The sequence below is a fragment of the Hyla sarda genome, chromosome 3, assembly GCF_029499605.1.
Source record: "Hyla sarda isolate aHylSar1 chromosome 3, aHylSar1.hap1, whole genome shotgun sequence".
Lineage (NCBI taxonomy): Eukaryota > Metazoa > Chordata > Amphibia > Anura > Hylidae > Hyla > Hyla sarda.
In genome coordinates, this window is record NC_079191.1 from 73,597,746 (window position 1) to 73,623,193 (window position 25,448).

Below are 25,448 nucleotides of genomic sequence, written 5' to 3' on the forward strand. Positions count from 1 at the left end.
ACTGTATATAATGTGAGGGGTGGACTCACTTATGGGAGATACTGTATATAATGTGAGGGGTGGGCTGACTTATGGGAGATACTAATTGTATAATGTAAGGGGTGGACTCACTTATGGGAGATACTGTATATATAATGTGAGGGGTGGACTCACTTATGGGAGATACTGTATATAATGTGAGGGGTGGGCTGACTTATGGGAGATACTGTATATATAATGTGAGGGGTGGAGTCACTTATGGGAGATACTGTATATATAATGTGAGGGGTGGAGTCACTTATGGGATATACTGTATATAATGTGAGGGGTGGACTCACTTATGGGAGATACTGTATATAATGTGAGGGGTGGGCTGACTTATGGGAGATACTAATTGTATAATGTAAGGGGTAGGCTCCTTTCACACTACCGTTTAGTCCCAGTAGTGTGATGGCCGTTATGAAGATAGCGGGAGAAAAATTTGTGCTTGCGCCGTCTTTTTCTCCCGCTATCTTCGGCCCCAAAGTAAAAAAAAAAAAAAGCCATTAACGTCTGTTTGTAACAGAGCAATTACACAGTGTAAAAGCAGCCGTGGACTAACATATATAAGATAAGTGGCCCAGATTTATCAAACTGTGTGTGAGAAGAAATTGAGTGATTTCCTCACAGCAGCCAATCACAGGTCAGGTTTCATTTTACCAGAGCTCGTTAGCTGAGCTGTGATTGGCTACTGTGGGAAAATTTCTCAACTTTTTCTCTCGCACAGTTTGATAAATCTGGTCCAGTACTGTATGTAGATTCCAGTCAGGAATTGGACTGAGTGACCCTGTTTTGTAAAGCACTGACCACTATGTGATGATGGAAGTACTGAGGAGTAAACATGTTGTTGTGCTCAGTCATAGTTAACATATACTTTGTCTGTGAGATCCCAGCAGTGAGCGATTGTAAACAACCACTGTATGACGGTGCTGAGTAATGTTTATACACATCTCTGTACAGCTATCTATGGGCTTGTTACTTACATAGAATTGAGTATAACCAACTTGCCCCTAAGCTGTCAAATCAGTATACAGCACCAGTGTACGGAAACAACCGTCTAGAGGTGGGTGCAGGGACTGAATACACATCCACTGTAAACGGATACAGTATGTCATAATTGACATGAGTGCTGCACATTGAAAATACTGAACTTTATTGATTTTTTTACTTTATTGCCCCAAATTACACTTTGTTACCGTAGCTGGGGCATGAAATGATACCGGCATCCGCTAAAGCTTAATGGATGGAGGCGGTGGAAAGATGGTGGCAATTGGAGATTAGTTCTTGGACTAAATGTGTGGAGTGATGTAGAACTGTAAATCGGCCATCCTACCAAGACAACAGGGCTGTGGCTCAGAATAATGATAACCTTGCTGATAAAAATAGAAAGTACAGGTGTAGGCTCATGGAAATAAGGAAGGCAAGAAGTTTCATTTAGAACAAGATTCTTGATTATATACTACTGACATAGCCATTTGTGTATATTATATACTTATGTGAAAAAACCTAAGGAGACCTCAGTTTTTTCAAGTCGAGAAATTACAACTGCTATCTTACCCAGGCCTGATAGGGACAAGGCTGCGTTTTGACTTACCATCAAGTTCTACATTGTAGGATAAAGTTAAAGGGGTTCTCCAGCATAAGGTGATTTTAGTACATACCTGGCAGACAGTAATGGACATGCTTAGGGAGGATCTGCACTTGTCTTGGGGCTAAAGGGCTATGCTGTGAGATTACCAGAACACTGTGGCTAACTTTTTGTGAACTTGTATTTCCTGTTTTCAGTTTTCGTGTTTGCCTACAAATCCCATGATACCATTTTCCTCCCTCCCACACATCAGCTACCCCACCCATTGAAACATAAATGAGCTGCAGACCTGTGGCCTTCAATCAGGGTGCCTCCTGCTGTTGCATTAGTTGCAGATTGCTCTCTCCACCCATTGAATCAGACAGGCTCCCTGTCATCAGCTGTCTACTGAGTCAGGTCTCAACCGCATTGCAAGCTGGGAAAAATCCAGCAGTCATTTTGTATGCTGTTAAAAATCTCTTCAAGTCTGTTAATCACAATTAAAAAAAACCCTGTTAGGCTGGGTTTACACATAGTATTTGGACAGTATTTGGATCATAAAAAGATTTTCACATTTTTCTTTGTACTGGGCCCATTCCTGGTTTTGGCTAAAGATACTACATGTGAACCCAGCCTTAAAGGGGTATGGCGGTGAATCAACCTTATGTAATATCTGCTCGGGAGGAGGTCAGTAAAATAAATAAATAAATAAAAATACAGCTAAGGCTCCTTTCACACTATATGTTGCACAGTTTTAAAGACCTGTTATAATGTCCCGTTAAGAAAACACTTATGAACGTTTTTTTCTCCAGTCACAAATAACGTTGGTTATTCATAACGGGCTATAATGGCTGATAACGGATAATCAAATAATCCCATAGACTTGAATGGGATTATGTAACGGCCATTTAACGATCATTTTTAAGGTTTTTCTTAATGGGACATTATAATGGGTCTTTAAAACAGAGCAACATATAGTGTGAAAGGAGCCTAACCTTCCTAGCTCTCGCTCTGCTGCCAGAATCATGGAACTGTGTTGCGTGTAGTGGTGCTTCAGAGCGATGAAACACTGGCTGCTGGACTCCTGCACAGATGATCACTTGGGGTCTCAATATACAGGGACAAACCTTGGGACCTTCTTATCCTTTGGGGATCTTTCAGAGAAAAATCGATTGTGTAGCAAGGACAATCTCATTAATTGTACATATCATCATATAAACAATATCATGTAATAAATGTAAATTTCTATTTTTAGCATAATTCTTATGATTAATAATAAGATCTAGAGTATTTGCTGATTACAACTAGTCAGGTGCAATCAGTAACAGTGATTATCTGTGGACAGTGGTGCCTGTCAAAGGGTGGCACATATAGGGCAGTGAGTTATCAGTCGGTTCTTAGTTAATGTGTTAGAAGTGGAAAGAAATGGGCACATTTTCAGATCTAAATGACTCTTACAAGGGGCAAATTGTGATGGCTAGACGACTGGGTCAAGCCATCTCAAAAATGGCCAGTCTTGTAGGATGTTCTCGGTATGTAGTGGTTAGTACATACCAAAAGTTCTCCAAAGAAGGACAACCAGTTGACAGTCAAAAGTGTCTAAGGCTCATTGATGGGCAAAGAGGCAAAAGCTAGCCCAACCTGCTCTGAAGCCATAGAAGACCTATTGTAGCACAAGCTACTGATAAAGTTACTGCTGTGCCTGGTCGAAAGGTGCCAAAATACACAAATCATGTCATGTATGGGGCTTTGTAGCCACAGATCGGTCAGATTGTTCATGACCCCTATCCACCACAGGAAGTGCCTACAGTCCTGGATCATAGAGCAATAGAAGATTTGATGAATCAGATGGCAGTAGCATGTGTGTTACTTATATGGGGAAAACAAGAATATAAGCTGGCGGAGGTAGTGTTATGGGACATGTTGGTGTTACTGTGAAACTTACCACCTACCTAAACATTGTACAGAACAAGTACCCCCCTTATGGCAGTGTTATCACATAATAGCAGCAGGATAGTTTCTTGGCCACACTGAAAAATTTTTCATAAATGGTATAAGGATCATGACAAAAAGTTCAAGGTGTTGAGTTGACCCCCAACTTCCCCAGATCTCAATCCGAGCGACCATCAGCTGAATAAGCTACACCAGTGGTTTCCAAATCTGACCTACACAATTTTAGACAATACTAGTTTTTTTGAATGTTCTACCTGATCATTGTATATAGTAGTAGTGTATGTACAGTAGTGTTATATGTGGAGATGATGTGTGCCTTCCCCCGGAGTGTTGACTATCTTAGGTGATCATTGTATATAGTAGAGACCCCGATAGTATCAGTATACCGCTATTACGCCCACTGTATTAAAACATTATACTAGTAACCTCCCTAACGTTTTGCTGACTGATCAGCTTTGTCAAGGGCTATGAGGCAATTAATAAAAATCTAAAATTTTAACAGGGGGTTCTTAGTAAGAGTGTGTCCCCGCGAGGGGGTAACCCCTTAAAGGTTGTGATTGATTAATTTGCCCTGGAACCTCCAGGGACATTTATTTTGCTATTTGACTATCCTAGCTGGCACATGTTCTGGGTACTATGATTTAGTCATTATGAATAGTCATAATTGAGGCTGCAGTGATTGTGTAAATGCCAGGAAGTGTAATATAATATATAGACGTAAAATCCTATTTCTGTAGTATGGACTCCTACGTTTTTTGCAGTGGCAACATGTCGATCTTATGGTTTTCAAATTTAACATTGGGCTTTAGGGTTGTCATACTGAGGGATTGTTGCATAGAACTCTTACCCGGGTACTGAGAAAATAAAAAAACTGTAGAGATTTGCCCATAGCAACCAATCACAGCTCAACTTTCATAGGAAGTTTTGGTTGCTATGGGCAACAAAGTGAATCTTATTAAATCTTCCTCAAGTAGTCAATAAATATATGTTGGCTGTGAGGCACCATGTGACCATGTCTACTCGTCTCTAAACTAATCCAATGATAAGAACCCATCCTTGCAGGCAGATCAATAGCTCCTGATGAGCATAGAGAAATATTATAGCAAAGTCGTAAAATAAGAAAAAGCATTACAATGCATTTACTAGATAAACTTTCCTGGTCACACAGCTTTCCACACAGTTAATGGCATTGTAACAAGCCCTTCATGACCTGGACAAACAATGAAGGATCCTACTGAATGACAGAAAGCAGAGATCTTGACAGTTGGGAGAAATTAATAGAGAACATAACTGTAGCCATGCAGCACCACTTTACCCCGTCAACGAAGACCTCCAACACTAATGTGAACACAACCTTGTGTGCTACCGTTTTGTTTTCCTCTCCATTTTATGAGGATTTTAGTTGTTCAGATTTCAGCCTGAATATAATGTCATAATTATAAGGCTGGAGCTTAGCTACATTCCAGGACATCACCGTGCACATTCCTTGTGTCAGGTCTGGAAACATATGTGACTTTACAACAATGACTAATGTCACGGTATCTTCCTGTCCTGTCCTGAGACACTAAGAACAGGTTGTGCAATTCTTATGTTAGTAATCATGCTGGGCCTTGTAGTCCTTTACAGTCGTTGTCCTTTTCACCATTTGATTAATATATCACACTCACAATTGCATATTGAAATCACAATATTTACCCCCGGAATCTCAATATGATGTGTTTCCCAAATGGTGCAGGCCTAGTTGAGATCTTCGACAAGATTGGAGTGTTTTTCTATGTATTTGTATAGGAAAAAAAGAGTCGGCACTTCTGTGGTGGGTGGTGCACGTGGAAAAAATAGGCATATAGAACAAAAAGTCCCGGCACTCACCAAGTTGCAAGCCAATTTGTATTTATTGTATGCGGGTTTCTATGTATTTGTGACAGATCTGCATAAAATAAAAAATTCAAGCACTCGAGGAATCGCCCTAATGAGGCAAGTTCAATCCAAGTGCTTAGGGCAACACGAGCTGTAAATATTGCCCTAACCATAGCCAATGTCTCTTTTTAAATTTTTTTATGACAAATAAGTATAATGTTGTCTTGCAGGGTGTGCTGACCTCCAGACGCTGGACACCATGCACCCTATGGAGAGGAAGAGGCAAGGCTACATACATGAGCTGATCCAGACTGAGGAGAGATACATGGATGATCTTCAGCTTGTGGTTGAGGTAAGCTACATGACAATGCCAGCTCTTTATAAAGCTGAGTATGCGTTATAATATGGAGGAGGTCTTCAGTAGCAGATGTATGACTGCTCCGTCACATTATCATGGTCTTTTGTTATGAATTTCTTCTAGGTGTTCCAGAAACCAATGGCAGAATCCGGTGTCATGACTGAGGCAGAAATGGCGATGATATTTGTCAACTGGAAGGAGCTCATTATGTCCAACACAAAGTTGCTGAAGTGAGTTTCCATGTTTATTGAACTGAAACATCACTTAAAGGGGTACTCCACTGCCCCAGCATTTTCAACATTTAGTTCCGAACCATGGGTGCGGGCTGCCGAGGTCGTGACACTCCCTCCCATAGACTTGTATTGAGGGGCGTGGCATGGCATCACGAGGGGGCGTGGCTTAGACATCTGGAACCCCGCTTCCTGCACCCAGTGTTCTAAATGAATGCCATTTGCTGCACAGAGATCACGGGGGTGCCCCGCGATAGGGGATAAGATGTCTAGGAGCAGAGTACCCCTTTAAACTTGCTGCACATTCTATCTATTCACATGTACAGTATCCTGCGCAGATTTGATGCTGCAGATTTCAATGTAAACTAAATGACGGAACACAGCTTCAAATCCTGTGCATCAAATATGTGCAGGATAATGAACGTGTGAATAGACCCTTAAAGGGGTACTCCGGTTTAAAACAATTCTATTAAAATCAACTTGTGCCAGAAAGTTAAACAGATTTGTAAATTACTTCTATTTAAAATTCTTAATCCTTCCAGTACTTATCAGCTGCTGTATGCTCCACAGGAAGTTCTTTTCAAATTTGTCTGTCTAACCACAGTTCTCTCTGCTGACACCTCTGTCCATATCAGGAACTGTCCAGAGCAGCATAGGTTTGCTATGGCGATTTGATTGTACTCTGGACAGTTCCTGACATGGACAGAGGTGTCAGCAGAGAGCACTGTGGTCAGGCTGAAAAGAATTCCAGAAAGAAATGCAACTTCCTGTGGAGCATATAGCAGATGATAAGTACTGGAAGGATTAAGATTTTAAATAGGAGTAATTTTCCAATCTGTTTACCTTTTTGGCACCAGTTGATTAAAAAAAAAATTGTTTTTCACCGGAGTACTCCTTTAAGAGTCTGTATACTCACACATGGTGACAATTCTTGCAGGGCACTAAGAGTTCGCAAGAAGACAGGAGGAGAGAAGATGCCAGTGGAAATGATTGGGGACATATTGGTCACTGAGCTGTCGCACATGCAGGCTTACATCAGATTCTGCAGCTGCCAGCTAAACGGCGCCGCCCTGCTGCAATCCAAAACGGATGACTCGCCAGAATTTAAGGATTTTCTGAAGGTTGGTTTATAGTGAACCTCACGCCCTGACTCACTCGTGATAAATGATAGACTGCAGAATTAAACCCTACTCTGCTAGTAAAGCCAAGAGCTCTATGCAAAGCAAATGTGATCACTTGATCATCACCGTATATGCCATAGACACCAATAACTTAAGTGGGCATCCTGCCGTAATGCAGGGATAGTGTGCATTGACATTGTAAGTGTCCTATCGCAGGAACTTTTTTTACTCTGTTTACACTTGATGATCAAAATCTATATTTGCATCTGTGTATCCTTGCATTTGAATTAGGGCTGCAAATTATTTTCATTAGTTTACAAAAAAAAAAAGCTATGTATTCTGTAGTTTTTTTTTTTTGGTACCAATTTGGCATCAAACTTTTTCTGGGATGTTCTGTGGGGGAAAAAAAAACATGTAATTCTAGTTTCGCTGTGCTGGATCAATAATGTTATATTTCAGTACTTCAGACAATTCTGCATGCAGTGATATCAAATGTTTTTACATATATATATATATATATATATATATATATATATTAATAATTTTTTTTTTGGGGGTGTTTGAATTTTTATTGTAGGAGGGGTTTATTTATGTTGTTACTGGGGCAAGGTGCCTTTGATGGATGGATCAGACACATTTACAGTGTGGGCAGACCAACTATCAATAATAAAAACTGTTAAAAGGGGTACTCCAGTGAAAAACTTCTTTTTTTTTTTTTTTTTTTTTTAAATCAACTGGTGCCAGAAAGTTAAACAGATTTGTAAATTATAGTTAGTATGGTTGAAAAAAGACATACGTCCATCAAAAAATCTATTAAAAAATCTTAAACCTTCCAGTACTTATTAGATGCTGAATACTACAGAGGAAAGTCTTTTCTTTTTGAAACACAGTGCTCTCTGCTGACATCTCTGTCCATTTTAGGAACTGTCAAGAGCAGCATATGTTTGCTATGGGGATTTCCTCCTACTCTGGACAGTTCTTAAAATGGACAGAGATGTCAGCAGAGAGCACTGTGCTTGTGATGTCAGCAGAGAGCTCTGTGTTCCAAAAAGAAAATAATTTACTCTGTAGTATTCAGCAGCTAATAAGTACTGGAAGGATTAAGATTTGTGTAATAGAAATAATTTACAAATCTATTTAACTTTCTGGCACCAGTTGATTTAAAAAAAAAAAGTTTTCCACCGGAGTACCCCTTTAACAATTTTCATAATTTATTATATTTTTTTCTTAGCATAATGTATTCCTATTTATATCCACTTTAAGGAAAGGCTTGTTTGTGACTTACCTGGCACCATGCACCCAGGAGACATACCCCTTATGACTATGCTCTGGATGATACATAGTGGTGCATTGGAGTGACTATTGGGGCACATAGGTCCAGGCTCCTTAGTTTTGCTGTTTTCAGGACAGTTGAATAGGGGCGGTTGCTTAACCAGTACACAGGGGTTTGATCTGGTAGCACCTGAGGAGTTAGTGAACAGGATTGGCATGGTGATCCCATGGGCACAGTGGAAGTGTCGGCACAATCACTAGTGCACCATACTGCTATGTAAGGATGAACTAAATAACTCCAGCTAGGGATCGACCGATTATCAGTTTGGCCGATATTCACAATTTTGGACATTTTCGGTATCGGCAATTACCTTGCCAATAATGCCCCACCCCCCGGCCTGAGACGAACGTCGCCGCCACTGCCCCAATGCCTCCCCCCATCCTCTGGCCACATGCCGCCGCTGCCCCATCGCCTCCCCCCCATCCTCTGCCCACATACCGCTGCCACCCCATCGCCTCTCCCCCCATCCTCTGCCCACATACCGCCGCCGCCCCATCGCCTCCCCCCATCCCCGGTGTTATAATTACCTGTTCCCGGGGTCTGCACTACTTCTGGCTCCTGCGCTGTCGCTGTGCACTGCACAATGACGAGGGACGTCCCCAACGCGACGTCACCGTCAGTGTACACAGTGACAGCGCAGAACGCCGATGGAGCCAGAAGTATCGCGGACCCGGGGAACAGGTTATAACACCTGGTATGGGGGGAGGCGATGGGGCGGCAGAGGTATGTAGGCAGAGGATGGGGGGGAGGCGATGGGGGCAGCTGTGGTGGTTAGACTCAGGACCCCAGGAGAGGCAGGGGGGGAGAAGTGGGCTGCGGCGGTCTCTGGCCTGGCAAAAGCCGCTGCAGTTCATTGATTTAAAGCACCCGCTTTAAATCATTTATCTGCAACGGCTTCTGCCCTGCCGGGGGGGGGGGGGGGTTGAAATGGCCGATAACTTATACCGGAATATCGGTATAAGTTATCGGCTATCCGCCTGAAAGGTGACAGATTATCGGTATCGGCCCTAAAAAATCGATATTGGTCGATCCCTACTCATAACATACTAAAGGTATAAATAGCATTTAATAGATTAAACATACTCTGATTTGCTGGAAATAATGTATTATTGCTTATTTGCTTACTCTACAGAGACTAGCCACTGACCCACGCTGCAAGGGAATGCCTCTGTCTAGTTTCCTCCTCAAACCTATGCAAAGGATAACTCGGTATCCTCTGATTATAAAAAACGTGAGTGTTGAGTCTAGTCCATTCAGAGAGGAAACACCATTCTCAGTCTTTAGTTCTGACCCTTGTGTTTCCACCAGATCCTAGAGAACACACCAGAAGCACACCGTGACCATGGTCATCTGAGGGACGCTCTGGAGCGGTCAGAGGAGCTGTGCTCCCAGGTCAATGAAGGTGTTCGAGAAAAGGAGAACTCCGATAAACTGGAATGGATACAGGCGCATGTTCAATGTGATGGACTGATGGAGGTAAGGAAACTGGCACTGACTGTGCTGGGGTAACATATACTCCCCAATATAGGAAAAAAGTAGGATCTACTGCATGTCGGTGAGGTGTATGCTCCACTAAGTGTAAGGGGTATGTTGAAGCTTGTGTAGGGGAGGTGTGTGCTACTGCATATAGATGAGGAGTTTGCTGCATTTTATGTAGGCAGGTGTGTGCGTCTGACATGTGTAGGGGAGGGGTATGTTTAGAGTATAAGTGAGTTTTAATTCTTTCAATGGAGGGGTATACTCGACCATGTGTAGGTGACGTATAGACCCCATCCTGTGTAGGTGAGGGATATGCTTCACTGTGTGCTTCATCTTGTGTGGGGAGGTGTGTGTAGGGGAGGGGTATGCTTAGCTGTGTGCAGGGGAGGGGAGTATGCTGCATCGTGTGTGTGAGGTGTATACTCCACCATGTGTAGGTTAAGTTCATGCTCCGCTGTATATAGGGTAGGAGTATGCTACTGTGTGTGAGGGAGGTGTCTTCTCTGCCGCGTGGAGGTGAGATATATGTCCCACCTAATGTAGGGGAAGGGGTTCGCTCTGTCATGTGTTTGTGAAGTATATAACCAACTGTATGTAAGGGAAAGGTGTATGTTCTGCTGTGTGTTGTTGAGGTATACGCTCCGCAATCTGTAGGGGATATGTATGCTCTGCAATGTGTAGGGGATGTGTATTCTCCACTAAGTGTAGGAGAGGTGTATACCCTGGTATGTGTAGGAGAGGTGTATGCTCCGGTATGTATAGGAGAGGTGTATGCTCCGCTATGTGTAGGAGAGGTGTATGCCCGCTATGTGAAGGAGAGGTGTATGCTCCGCTATGTGTAGGAGAGGTGTATGCTCCGCTATGTGTAGGAGAGGTGTATGCTCCGCTATGTGTAATAGAGGTGTATGCTCCGCTATGTGTAGGAGAGGTGTATGCTCCGCTATGTGTAGGAGAGGTGTATGCTCCGCTATGTGTAGGAGAGGTGTAAGCCCCGCCATGTGTAGGAGAGGTGTATGCTCCAGTATGTGTAGGAGAGGTGTATGCTCCGGTATGTGTAGGAGAGGTGTATGCCCCGCCATGTGTAGGAGAGGTGTATGCCCCGGTATGTGTAGGAGAGGTGTATGCCTCGGTTTGTGTAGGAGAGGTGTATGCTCCGGTATGTTTAGGAGAGGTGTATGTTCCGGTATGTGTAGGAGAGGTGTATGCCCCGCTATGTGTAGGAGAGGTGTATGCCCCACTATGTGGAGGAGAGGTGTATGCCCCACTATGTGCAGAAGAGGTATATGCCCCGGTATGTGCAGAAGAGGTATATGCCCCGGTATGTGTAGGAGAGGTGTATGCTCCGGTATGTGTAGGAGAGGTGTATGCCCCGGTATATGTAGGAGAGGTGTATGCCCCGCTATGTCTAGGAGAGGTGTATGCCCCGATATGTGTAGGAGAGGTGTATGCCCCGCTATGTGTAGGTGTATGCCCTGATATGTGTATGAGAGGTGTATGCTCCACTATGTGTAGGAGAGGTGTATGCCCTGGTATGTGTAGGAGAGATGTATGCTCTATGTGTAGGAGAGGTGTATGCCCCACTATGTGTTGGAGAGGTGTATGCCCTGCTATGTGTAGGAGATGTGTATGCTCTGCTACAGTGGGGCAAAAAAGTATTTAGTCAGCCACCAATTGTGAAAGTTCTCCCACTTAAAAAGGTGAGAGAGGCCTGTCATTTTCATGATATGTATACCTCAACTATGAGAGACATAATGAGAAAGCAAAATCCTTTAAATCACATTGTCTGATTTTGTAAGAATTTATTTGCAAATTATGGTGGAAAATAAGTATTTGGTCACCAACAAACAAGCAAGATGTCTGGCTCTCACAGACCTGTAACTTCTTCTTTAAGAGTCTCCTCTGTCCTCCACTTGTTACCTGTATTGACACCTGTTTGAACTTGTTATCAGTATAAAACCTCAAACAGTCACACTCCAAACTCCACTATGGCCAAGACCAAATAGCTGTCGAAGGACACCAGAAACAAAATTCTAGACCTGCACCAGGCTGGGAAGTCTGAATCTGCAATAGGCAATTATTAGAAAATGGAAGACATACAAGACCACTGATAATCTCCCTAGATCTGGGGCTCCACACAAGATCTCACCTCGTGGTGTCAAAATGATCACAAGAACGGTGAGCAAAAATCCCAGAACCACAGGGGGAGTCCTAGTGAATGACCTGCAGAGAGCTGGGACCAAAGTAACAAAGGCTACCATCAGTAACACACTATGACACCAGGGACTCAAATCATGCAGTGCCTGACGTGTCCCCTTGCTTAAGCCAGTACGTGTCCGGGCCCATCTGAAGTTTGCAAGAGAGCATTTGGATTATCCAGAAGAGGATTAGGAGAATGTCATATGGTCAGATGAAACCAAAGTAGAACTTTTTGGTGAAAACCCAACTCGTCGTGTTTGGAGGAGAAAGAATGCTGAGTTGCATTCCAAGAACACCAAACCTACTGTGAATCATGGGGGTGGAAACATCATGTTTTGGGGCTATTTTTCAGCAAGGGGACGGGGACGACTGATCCATGTAAAGGAAAGAATGAATGGGGCCATGTATCGTGAGATTTTGAGTGAAAACTTCCTTCCATCAGCAAGGGCATTAAAGATGAAACATGGCTGGGTCTTTTAGCATGACAATGATCCCAAACACACCGCCCGGGCAATGAAGGAGTGGCTTCGTAAGAAGAATTTCAAGGTCCTGGAGTGGCCTAGCCAGTATCCAGATCTCAACCCCATAGAAAACCTTTAGAGGGAGTTGAAAGTCTGTGTTGCCCAACGACAGCCCCAAAACATCACTGCTCTAGAGGAGATCTGCATGGAGGAATGGGCCAAAATACCAGCATCAGTGTGTGAAAACCTTGTGAAGACAGAAAACATTTGACCTCTGTCATTGCCAACAAAGGGTATATAACAAAGTATTGAGGTGAACTTTTGTTATTGACCAAATACTTATTTCCCACCATAATTTGCAAATAAATTATTTAACCCCTTAACGACGCAGGACGTATATTTACGTCCTGCGCCGGCTCCCGCGATATGAAGCGGGATCGCGCCGCGATCCCGCATCATATCGCGTCGGTCCCGGCGCTAATCAACGGCCGGGACCCGCGGCTAATACCACACATCGCCGATCGCGGCGATGTGCGGTATTAACCCTTTAGAAGCGGCGGTCAAAGCTGACCGCCGCTTCTAAAGTGAAAGTGAAAGTGACCCGGCTGCTCAGTCGGGCTGTTCGGGACCGCCGCGGTGAAATCGCGGCGTCCCGAACAGCTGATCGGACACCGGGAGGGCTCTTACCTGCCTCCCCGGTGTCCGATCGACGAATGACTGCTCCGTGCCTGAGATCCAGGCAGGAGCAGTCAAGCGCCGATAATGCTGATCACAGGCGTGTTAATGCACGCCAGTGATCAGCATAGGAGATCAGTGTGTGCAGTGTTATAGGTCCCTATGAGACCTATAACACTGCAAAAAAAATGTAAAAAAAAAGTGTTAATAAAGGTCATTTAACCCCTTCCCTAATAAAAGTTTGAATCACCCCCCTTTTCCCATAAAAAAAATAAAACAGTGTAAAAAAAATAAAAAATAAACATATGTGGTATCGCCGCGTGCGTAAATGTCCGAACTATAAAAATATATCATTAATTAAGCCGTACGGTCAATGGCGTACGCGCAAAAAAATTCCAAAGTCCAAAAAAGCGTATTTTGGTCACTTTTTATACCATTAAAAAATGAATAAAAAGTGATCAAAAAGTCCGATCAAAACAAAAATCATACCGATAAAAACTTCAGATCACGACGCAAAAAATGAGCCCTCATACCCCTCTGTACGTGGAAAAATAAGTTATAGGGGTCAGAAGATGACATTTTTAAACGTATAAATTTTCCTGCATGTAGTTATGATTTTTTCCAGAAGTGCGACAAAATCAAACCTATATAAGTAGGGTATCATTTTAACCGTATGGACCTACAGAATAATGATAAGGTGTAATTTTTACCGAAATATGCACTGGGTAGAAACGAAAGCCCCCAAAAGTTACAAAATGGTGTTTTTTTTTTCGATTTTGTCGCACAATGATTTTTTTTTCCGTTTCTCCGTGCATTTTTGGGTAAAATGGCTAATGTCACTGCAAAGTAGAATTGGCGACGCAAAAAATAAGCCATAATATGGATTTTTAGGTGGAAAATTGAAAGGGTTATGATTTTTAAAAGGTAAGGAGGAAAAAACGAAAGTGCAAAAACGGAAAAACCCTGAGTCCTTAAGGGGTTAAAAATCAGACAATGTGTTTTAATGGATTTTTTTTCTCATTATGTCTCTTAGTTGAGGTATACCTATGATGGAAATTACAAGCCTCTCATCTTTTTAAGTGGGAGAACTTGCGCAATTGGTGGCTGACTAAATACTTTTTTGCCCCACTGCATGTGTATTCTCTGCCATTTTCTTTTCTTTCCTGTTTTAAATCTTCCCGATCACAGATTTTGACGCTTGTATTTTATAGCAGATCACTTTTAACTCCCTGACAAACTGCCTGGGGCCCCGCAAGATTCTGCACAGCGGAAAACTGTACAAGACCAAGAGCAGCAAGGAGCTGTACGGATTTCTCTTCAATGACTTCCTGCTCCTCACATACATGGTCAAGCAGTTTGTGTCCTCTGGATCAGACAAGCTCTTTAGCCCTAAGACCAATGCCCAGTACAAGATGTACAAAACAGTAAGTAAAGAGTTAGGGGCCCAGCATGGAGGGGGACAATGTGGTATTTTTTCTGGTGTGTATAGGTTTTCTATTCAATCATTTCTGAAATAGTAAACTGAATGACAATCAATATGACCATTATAGCTGTGGGATTGTCACCCAGCTTTCCCAGACTCCAGAATGGTAAGCTACTAAATACCACAATAATACATAGCCCTTGCTGGTATATTCTTTTCTTGTTTGCTGGGTTTTCTTATAGGTTTTGGTCTTATAGTGACACCAATACTGGTTTTCCCTCAGGTCTCTTATAAAGCAGAGTTAAGCAGAGCCACACCTGTGCTCAGGTTGTATGTAGTGTTGGGCCACATCCAGTGCAATAAAGATTAGGTGTGGCGCTATTCCTGGAAAAAGGCAGCCGTGGTTTTCTAAACTCATGGTAGTAGGAAACAACTCGCACATAATCAGTCATATTAGACTTTGAGCCCCCTTTGTAAAAGGACTTTTTTAGTTAATTCTCTAGTAGGGCAAGCTTTAGTCTTTATTTATTTATTTTTAAGTAAAACAAAAACAAACAGTACTCTTCCTTCTGCGATTTCCCAGCTACTACCGTTCCAAGTGCACCCAGTCCCCATTACTCAGCACTTCCCAGTAGAGCTGCAAGTTCAGAGCTCTGACGCTATTTCCTTTTGATGTTGCTCTTTTTCTCTTTCTCTTAAAGAGGTACTCTGCTGCTCAGAGTTTGGAACAAGCTGGAGCCGGTGGCAGGAGCTCTTGATGTCATAGCCCCGCCCCCTCATGACATCATTTGTTCCAAACGCTGAGCAGCGGAGTACCCCTTTAATGCTGTCTGTTCTATGCAGAGAAATGTTCCCATCTCGCCTGGCTGGGTAGTGGAGTGAAATGCCACCTGTTTCCTGGCTAATAACTCATGATCGCAGTGGGTCTCAGCAGAACCTGTAATATTATAATAAAGGGTATAACACCGTTCTTGCCTGTATATAATTTTCTTCTATTTTTTTAAAGCCTATTTTCCTAAATGAAGTGCTGGTCAAGCTGCCAAGTGACCCATCCAGCGACGAGCCTGTGTTCCACATCTCCCACATAGACCGGGTGTACACCGTGAGGACTGACAACATTAATGAAAGGTGGGCTATATAGTCACGTCACTGGTGGAGGGTATCTAAGGGAAATGATGAGTTAGTCCTAAAACATGGTAGTTGATTGTAATATCTTGTATTCAGAATGGCCTCGCTTCAGCATTGTCAAGCCAAGACTCAGGGTGCGTTTAGTGGCCACGTATGGCGCTTGCATTTCAGGCAGGAATGTTTTTGCATTTCACTCCCTGGCTGTCAGTCAAATCAGACTCCAATTTGAAGGAGTCAGATGGAGTGGCATGTCACCCATCCCACCAGTACTCAGTCCTGAAGAAGAACCTCAGAACAGTTGTCTACAGATGGGTGTCTTATGTTTGGCTGATAACCCTTAGTTGTGTTTTTAAGCTCCTTTATAGGTCAGGTATTGGCTTAATGTGTAGTTACAGTACCTATGGTGGTACCTATACTAATTGTCCATTATCTTTCACAGAACTGCCTGGGTCCAAAAAATCAAATCTGCCTCTGAGAATTTCATTGACACAGAGAAGAAAAAGAGGGAAAAGTTATATCAAGGTATTAAGTCCAGAACAGGATTACAATAGAACGTCAGTATGAGTCAAGGCAGAAGACTTTCATTTGTGTTTTCAGTCTTTATTGTTGTCAAATGAAAGCTGTGTGTATCCCCCTGTAGACTTTAAAGGAATACTTCACTGGGCAGCGTTCGGAAGTAAATGTTCTGAACGCGGTTTTCACACTGCGGGGGTCGGTCACGCCCCCTCGTGACATCATGGCCATGCCCCTTCATGGCCGTGATGTCACGAGGGGCGTGACCGACCCCCGCAGCGCAAAAACAGCATTCAGAACATTTACTTTCGAATGCTGCTCAGTGAATTAACCCCTTTAATATAATAACTTATTACAGTACAGAAAAGTTAATGGACAATTGTATTACTTTTCCATCTGCAGCGAGGTCTCACAAAACTTCAGGAATTGGGCGTCTTATGGTGCAAGTCAATGAAGCGGCAGAATTAAAAGCCTGTAAACCCAATGGTAAGAGCAATATGGGGTGGAGAGGGGGGGTTACTGAAGAAAAGCTGTCATCATGATGCATTTATTGATCTGGATAGTAACAGACAAAGCTTAGACTGCTAGAAAGAAATCAGCCAGCATGGATTGTTGGCCTTACACAATGATGAGGTGGGGAATCCACATAGAATATCTACTTGATTTGAATGGGTTTTGCAGTGCTCCGTTTATGTAAAGGAACTTCCGACAAGGATTTGGATTCAGATTGAACATACTCCACCAGAAAAGCCCCGCTTGTCACTGGGACGTCGCTTATGTCAGCCGTAAATTGCTGCGGACATAAGAGTCAATTACAGATCATTTCTACTCCATTAACCATGGAGGAGGAAGATTGTGGATCCACAGAGGAATTCAGCACACCCTAAGGGGATATGAATGTAATTTTATATAACAATATCCTAATTACGTCACTTCTGTATGTGGACGGTCGCGGTGCCGTAGTAGGAATCCCACTCCTTTTTAATCCAATATATAGATCAAGACTAGGCACACCGTGATTTTGATGCAACAAGTGGTAATGTTTATTTTGCAATCCAAACAAAATGTTACGTTTCGGTCACACGACCTTCATCAGACCGGATTGCTGCGGGGTAAGGGGAAAGTAGATAGCGGCAAGCAGGGCCGTGCTGTAAGTAGTGTGGCGTGGCGACCATAGGTCCAGAAACCACATTGAGCTGGATCCAATGAAAAGGGAACCTTAATCCCAAACACTTGAATGTTTTTAGTTTTTTTTAGTTATATATAAATAAAGCACTGCATAATGAAAAGTTGTACAATATGCATGTTTATAGAGTCAGCAGCTAATAACTTCTGTGAGATAAATAAATCTCTCATTTCATGATAGTTTACTACAAAGCTCAAATGGGATTGTCTAGACCTCCCAGATGTACAAAACTACAACTTCCAACATGTCCGGACAGTGAGTTGTAGTTTTGCAACATCTGCAGGTCCAGTCTGGATACCTGGTTCTAGATTGAAAGTCAATAATACCCTGTAAACACTAAAATCTGTATGGATTTTAAAGTAGTACTGCAGCAGAAAGTAAAGAAAGTAATTTAGCCCCTATGCACATAATAGAGGATAAGTGTCTGATCGTGGGGAATCTGACCCCTGGAATACCCCACGATCTCCTGCAAGGGCCCTGACTCTCTGAGGGGAGTGCATGCTGGAGACACGCTCCATTCATTTCTATGAGAATGCTGGAGATGCCCAAGTACAGCACTCGTGGCTCTTTGTCGGGTTTCTCAGAGAATATGCCCAATCCAATACCCCTGTTAAAGGGGTACTTCGGTGGAAAACTTTTTACAGATTTGTAAATGACTTCTATTAAAAAATCTTAATCCTTCCAGGACTTATTAGCTGCTGAATACTACAGAGGAAATTCTTTTCTTTTTTGAACACAGTGCTCTCTGCTGACATCATGACCACAGTGCTCTCTGCTGACATCTATGTCCATTTTAGGAACTGTCCAGAGCAGCATATGTTTTATATGGGGATTTTCTCCTACTCTGGACAGTTCCTAAAATGGACAGAGATGTCAGCAGAGAGCTCTGTGTTCAAAAAAGAAAAGAATTTCCTCTGTAGTATTCAGCAGCTAATAAGTACTGGAAGGATTAAGATTTTTTTAAATATAAGTCATTTACAAATCTCTTTATACATAATTTACAAATCTGTTTAACTTTCTGACAGCAAGCTGATATACCTATTTATATTGTCATTGAAACCCAATGTATTTTAGAACATTGATAACATTTTTGGTATACAATGATTTATCTTTAATTATGTATAAACCAAAAAAAACTGGTTAACTATCTGGCATAAGAAAAACATTTCTGCTTTCTTTCAAAAACAGTGCTGCACCTGTCTATAGATTGTATGTGATATGGCACTTGGCTCTATTCCCTTGAGTGGAGCTCAGCTGCAATACCTCACAGTGCCTATGGCCACGTGTGGTGCTATTTCCTAAAGAGAATCTAAAACCCTGCTCACCTGCACTATACACACGAATATACTAGGTAATAGTGCGGGTTTACAAAGATGGGTCACTTACTTAAATCCGTTCAGTATATGCAGAGTTCTGTAATCTCCAGCTACATTGCACTCCACGTGTGATGGAGACAGGGAGCCGGCTCCCCCTGCTCCCCCTACTCCCCTGCCTCCTCCACGTTCCCCCCCCCCCCCTTCATTAATATGCTAATAAATGCAGCGGGTGAGCTCTCTGTGCACTGATCCGCTGTATTCATTTGCATATTAATGAAGGGGGGGGGGATGTGGAGGAGTTAGGGTGAGCCGGCTCCCTGCCTCCAATGCATGCTGGTGCGCAATGCAGCTGAAGATTACAGTGCCAGAACTCAGCATATACTGAATGGATTTAAGTAAGTGACCCCTCTTTGTAAATCTGTTCACCTGCACTGTAACCCAGTACAGTGTCTCAGCTTCTCTGTAAGGAAAGATGCCACGTTTTTCCTAATTCTATACTTTATAGTAAAATTCACATAATCTGAAAAGTCCTGTACTGTGGGGATCAGTATTCTGTGGGTTTTACGGAATTCTTATATAACATTGTCTTGATTATTGGTTTATCACACAGGGAAGAGTAACCCATACTGTGAGGTCACCCTGGGCTCCCAGTGTTTCACAAGTCGAGCGATAACCGATACACTCAACCCAAAGTGGAATTTCAGCTGCCAGTTCTTCCTGAAGGATCTCTACCAGGATGTGCTGTGCATAACGGTGTTCGACCGAGACCAGTTTTCCCCTGATGGTGAGTCGTCTTCACTCTATTCCCACCTTGGGCTCATTACTTTGTGCAGGGCTCTGACCTTCTTTGTACAGCTTTGTTCACTTTGATCTCTTCTTTGCGCCTCTTGTCTGGTATGGTTAGTTGATGTATGGATTTTACCTTTTTAATATTAATAAACTATTTACTGATTCATCATATCATTGGTTTTCCCAACTGGTCAGCTGTTATCTGTAAAGAAACTTGGTGGTAAGTGTTTAATTTTCCTGCAGTGCCACCACAGGGGGATTTGAGCATTACACCATACCCATTCAAATCAGTAGACCATTTATGATGGTTAAGGTTCACATTTGCTGTGGAGGCTTCATACGGGGTTGCCTAGTCCACTGCATGATGAACACCGATGGGGCCGGCCTACTACACTCACTTTAACTGGGTCTGTTGGGTTTCCTGCCAAGTCTTTCCTTTCTTTGGATTTAAACCGGACAAAAAAAATTGTGTTTATAAAAAAAAAAAAAAATTCTGTCCAATTATTTGAACAAATTCTGTAATGGAGGCCTCGAACATAGATGTGAACCTAGCCTAAAGCAGGACAGTAAAGGTCCTCCAGAATGAGAGAGAATCCCTCTGTAACTACTGGGGATAAGGGGATAAGATAAGGGGATAAGATGTCTGATCATGGGATACCTGCCGCTGGGGACCCCCGCAATACCCCCTGCAGCACCCCAGTACCTCAGCAGCCTGGAAGTTTTCTCCAAGGCCGATGACGGGCGGTGCAGGGGACGAGGCATTGTGACGGACGTCTCCGCCCCTTCATGACATCACATCCGCCCCCCTCAATGCAAGTTTATGGAAGGGGCATCACACCCCCTCTCATAGACTTGTATTGAGGGAGCGGGGCGGGCTGCGACGTCACGATGCCCCGTCCCCTGCACCACCCATCATCGGCCTTGGAGAAAACTTAGCCCCGGGCTGCTGCAGGGGGGATCGCGGGGGTCCCCAGCAGCGGGCCCCCTGCGATCAGACATCTTATCCCCTATCCTTTGGATACGGGATAAGATGTCTAACAGCGGAGTACCCCTTTAATAGAAAATATGCCATCTCAGAGGTGGGTCCCCTGTGCTGGGGCATTTATTCCAGGGTGTGTCAATGACTTGTAGCAGTGGTCTCCAAACTGTGGACCACCAGATGTTGCAAAACTACAGCTCTCAGCATGCCCGGACAGCCTTTGGCTGTCCGGGCATGCTGAGAGCTGTAGTTTTGCAACATCTGGAGGTCCACAGTTTGGAGACCACTGGTTTATAGATTACAAAGGTAGGGGGAAGGAGATGGCAGCAGGTGGTAATATGGCAGTGCAGTGGCAGCAGGGTTATTGTGGGTTGCTTCTGAAGCTGGAGAGTGTGATGTGTTGGATGGTGAGTTCCGGAATACAAGGGACGTACTGGAGACGGTTGTGTAAGAAGGAGAAGACGAGAGGCCAGGAGAAGGCCTTGTGAGGATAGAGTACAAGCAGTATGTATTGGGATATTAGGTCAGAGATAAATGGAGGAGACAGGTTGTGGTATTGTCTGACCCATTCCATCAGTAAATTCTCACCCACACTCTGGTTCTGCAGGGAAATTTAACACTTGCTGCCCCAAGAGACTGCATCTGATCAATGGGGTTCACAGCAGCCTAATAAACTACAACTCCCAACTAAAGGCTGTTCAGGCATGCTGGGAGGTGTAGTTTTGCAACAGCTGTAGGCACCTTGGTTTGGAAACACATTTATATGAGAACTTAGAACCCCATTTACCATCTTTATCTATTTTGGCTTCTATAAATGTAGTAATTTCCCTTTCAGATTTTCTGGGCCGCACTGAAATCCCAGTAGCGAAGATCCGGTCTGAACAAGAGAGCAAAGGCCCGACCACCAAACGTTTACTTCTACATGAGGTGCCAACAGGGGAGGTGTTTGTGCGTTTCGACCTGCAGCTGTTCTAGATGACAAACAGCGCCCTCTACAGTCAGTACTGTGTGTATGCACCAGAACCACGTGTGCAGAATTCACTCCTAACTACTCAGTCCTTTGCTGCAGACCTATGCAAATGCGGGTTACACAATCACAGTGCCTTGTACCAAGCAGATCCGCTGCACTTTTTGATTTGCATCATTTTAAGGGTCCTTTTTAACCATTTATTTTGTGTGTGCCAGGGGAAACAATGGATCTTCTGTGAAAGTACACATGGCATATAGCTGGTGCCATGATAGGGAAGGTCCTCATTATTACCTACCAAGCTTCCCCATGGGAACAGGATAATTTATGATTTTTTTTATTGTTTTTTTTTTTTTTGTATTATATTAAAGTTAAAAAAAAAAAAAAAATCTAAAAATGTAACGTGAATGCCCGTTTCACAGACACTGTAAAAATGAGATAGAAATTTGCATTTAAGAAGAAACAAAATCTAATTTTGTAAGAAACTGATCATATAAAGAAGGAAGACGATTAGCAGATAGAATTCTATATTTATAGTCGTGTATATGTTTATACATGTCGCATACACTGGGAGAGATTTTGTTTTTATATATATATTTATGATGTGATTAATAAGATTGTCCGAAATGACTCTTTTAAAGGGACAGGTTTATTTTATATTTTTATGATTATCTGGACAGGCCTTAAAACATTGCAATCTGGTAACATTTAGAATTGTGGAAAAGATACCTTTATAATGTAGATTTTTCTTCACAAAGTACAGGGAGCAACCTGAAGCTTTCCTGCTGCAAGGAGTAGAGGAAAGGAGTGTTACTACTATGCATTAAGAGAGTCACTAACCGCTCATTTCACTGTTTTAATGTAAGTATAATGTTAAAGGGGTATTACCTATTAACAGATATCCAGGCACAGTGCTCGCGTATCTCCAGCTAGACAATGCATGGAGAGCGTGTGCAGACCCAGTGCTTCATGTAGTGGAGAGACAGGACCTGTTCTTGAGAACGCGGGGCCCCCCTCCGCACTCAAACACTTGTCCCCTATGCTGTATGAAAGTTGTAAGGACTGGAATACCCCTTTAAGGTAGGGTCACACACAGGGCATCTGCATCATATTTGACACTGCGGATGCGCTTCCGGCAGTCACAAAGCAACAGCAGAGTGAACTCCCAGCTGCGGAGGGGTATGTGTGTGTCAGCTTGTGACTGCCGGCGGGAAGTCCGCAGCTACAAGCGGACACACAGAGCTCGCTCTGCTGCCGCTCCGTGACTGCCGGAAGCGCATCCGCAGTGTCAAATATGTTGCAGATGCTCTGTGTGTGACCCTACCCTTAAGAAAATTTATAAAAACATGATCATACTCCATACACATCCACAGCTGCGTTCAAAATGATGGTGGTTCTATGAATAATGTTTAGCCTTCCAAATGTTTAGCTTTACCTTCTGTGCACTGTTTCTGAAGGACATTGCCTGATACTCCATTTACACCCAGAGCTGCATTCAGAATTCAGCTTATTCTATGTAAGGATCATTTTACACGGGCTAAAGGGAGGCAGACAATGAATGCAATCTTGTGATCAACGCTCGTTTTTTGGGCCTTTCCAAGGTTTGCAGGATCGCTCAAACAGCCCATTAATGTCATCAATGTCGGCCACACATCCCATTTACATATGCAAATGTATGGACAATAGCGGAATCATGGGCAGCATGGATTAGGGACGAGCAGCTTATTACAGTGGTGTATGATTCCCTGGACTCATAGTTTATAAATCCTGTTAGAACTAGGGAACTGAGTAAGTTTGGGGGTCCTCAGTGGCTTCTTTAGCCCCATCAGCCCTTACTGATCCCCCTATTAGGATATAGGGCAGTGTTTCCCAACCAGGGTGCCTCCAGCTGTTGCAAAACTACAATTCCCAGCATGCCTGGACAGCCGAAGGCTGTCCAGGCATGCTGGGAGTTGTAGTTTTACAACAGCTGGAGGCATCCTGGTTGGGAAACACTGGTATAGGGAGTGAACAGGCAATCTGGGCTGGCAAGAGCAACCCACCAGGGACCCCCTCAATGCCTTGAGCCCTGGTTCTGTCAAGTTTCAGAGAAAATCATACACTAATATAACAGGGGAGCATGTCATGGTATCATATAGCCCGTGGTCATGATGGGTGCCCTTTAAAGGGGTGCTCCGGTAGAATTATTTCTTTTTTAAATCAACTGGTGCCAGAAAGTTTAACAGATTTGTAAATCACTTCTATTTAATAAATCTTAATCCTTCCAGTACTTATCAGCTGCTGTATGCTCCACAGGAAGTTCTTTTCTTTTTGAATTTCTTTCCAGTCTGACCACAGTGCTCTCTGCTGACACCTCTGTCCATGTCTGGAGCTGTCCAGAGCAGGATAGGTTTGCTATGGGGATTTGCTCCTGCTCTGGACAGTTCCTGACATGGACAGAGGTGTCAGCAGAGAGCACTGTGGTCAGACTGAAAAGAAATTCAAAAAGAAAAAAAAAACTTCCTCTGTAGTATACAGCAGCTGATAAGTACTGGAAGGGTTACGATTTTTAAATAGAAGTCATTTACAAATCTGTTTAACTTTCTGGCACCTGTGGAAATAAAATTGTTTTCCACCGGAGTACCCCTTTAAATGATCCCGTATACTAAATCAAAGCTGCTTCCACTATTTCTACCGTCTTCTCAGTAGCATACATAAGACCTGCAGTACCATACAGGGTATATTCATGTGTAGATGTAGTGTTTATACCAGGTCGGCTGCACTATTTTGGGTACAATTGTGATTTGTGGCCCACAGAATTCTGAATGTTGTATTTTATGTGACTAGAATGTTTCATATAATTCAAAATACGTTGAAGTAATACATATATGTAACTGTAAAATGATGTCCAAAAGCAAAGCTTAACAGCGGAGCCGATTGACAGATGGGCCAAAAGATGTGTATTTAATATGGCCGTCTGCTAGATAAACAAGTGCCTGTTACTGGAATACAATATTCACCATAATAAATCATCTTGTGCCATTAAAGTAGGATCTTCTGGAATAAATGAAAACCTTTACCATGAAGGAACTTCAGCAACCTGTGGATCTCCATCTTTAGTGAAAGTACAGCTTCCAGCATAACCTGACATCCACAAACTCAAACAAGGTAGATTAGCAGTCCTAAGAAGGCTAGGGTGACTTTAGTTATTTCTTTTTTAAATCAACTGGTACCAGAAGGTTAAACAGATTTGTAAGTTACTTCTATTTAAAAATCTTAATCCTTCCAGAAATTAACAGCTGCTGTATACTACAGAGGAAGTTCTTTTTCTTTTTTTTTTATTTGTTTTCTTTCTGACCACAGTGCTCTCTGCTGACACCTCTGTCCATGTCAGGAACTGTCCAGAGCAGGATATGTTTGCTATGGGGATTTGTTCCTGCTCTGGACAGTTCCTGACATGGACAGAGGTGTCAGCAGAGAGCACTGTGGTCAGACTGAAAAACCAATTCAAAAAGAAAAGAACTTCCTCTGTGGCATACAGCAGCTGATAAGTACTGGAAGGATTAAGATGATTAAATAAAAGTAATTTACATATCTGTTTATCTTTCTGGCACTAATTGATTTAAAAAAAATTGTTTTCCACTGGAGTACCCCTTTAACAAAAAAGACCAGTGACACATTATTACATTGACATTCAGTAGGTGTGCAAAGTTACAACACACCACATAATACAACCATGGCTCCAAACCTTCTGGATGTTTGGTCGCACCTGGACTGCCAATAGTTTTTTACTGCAAAAAAGCTAAACCAATAAACTTGCAGACAAATTTCACACATTTGTGGTCATACAATTTACCAATTTATATTGCACAACCAAAAGTCACCATGTAGCTGTAGACTGAAGGTCAGTTAATGGGTGT

General features: G+C 42.9%; 1 protein-coding gene across 5 annotated transcripts in view; it reads left to right on the forward strand.

Moving 5' to 3' along the window:
• Positions 1–22,285, forward strand: part of ITSN2 (intersectin 2) — a 184,209-nt gene extending 161,924 nt beyond the window's left edge. For all 5 annotated transcript variants that reach the window (XM_056564337.1, XM_056564333.1, XM_056564334.1 and 2 more), the window contains 11 exons: positions 5,626–5,747; positions 5,877–5,983; positions 6,921–7,104; positions 9,570–9,668; positions 9,746–9,913; positions 14,460–14,672; positions 15,678–15,799; positions 16,239–16,321; positions 16,715–16,798; positions 19,425–19,598; positions 21,418–22,285. In XM_056564337.1, coding sequence (XP_056420312.1) covers positions 5,626–5,747; positions 5,877–5,983; positions 6,921–7,104; positions 9,570–9,668; positions 9,746–9,913; positions 14,460–14,672; positions 15,678–15,799; positions 16,239–16,321; positions 16,715–16,798; positions 19,425–19,598; positions 21,418–21,557 — 1,496 coding nt within the window. In that variant the 3' untranslated portion in view covers positions 21,558–22,285. The remainder of the gene's footprint in view (positions 1–5,625; positions 5,748–5,876; positions 5,984–6,920; positions 7,105–9,569; positions 9,669–9,745; positions 9,914–14,459; positions 14,673–15,677; positions 15,800–16,238; positions 16,322–16,714; positions 16,799–19,424; positions 19,599–21,417) is intronic.
• The last annotated feature ends 3,163 nt before the right edge of the window (positions 22,286–25,448 follow it).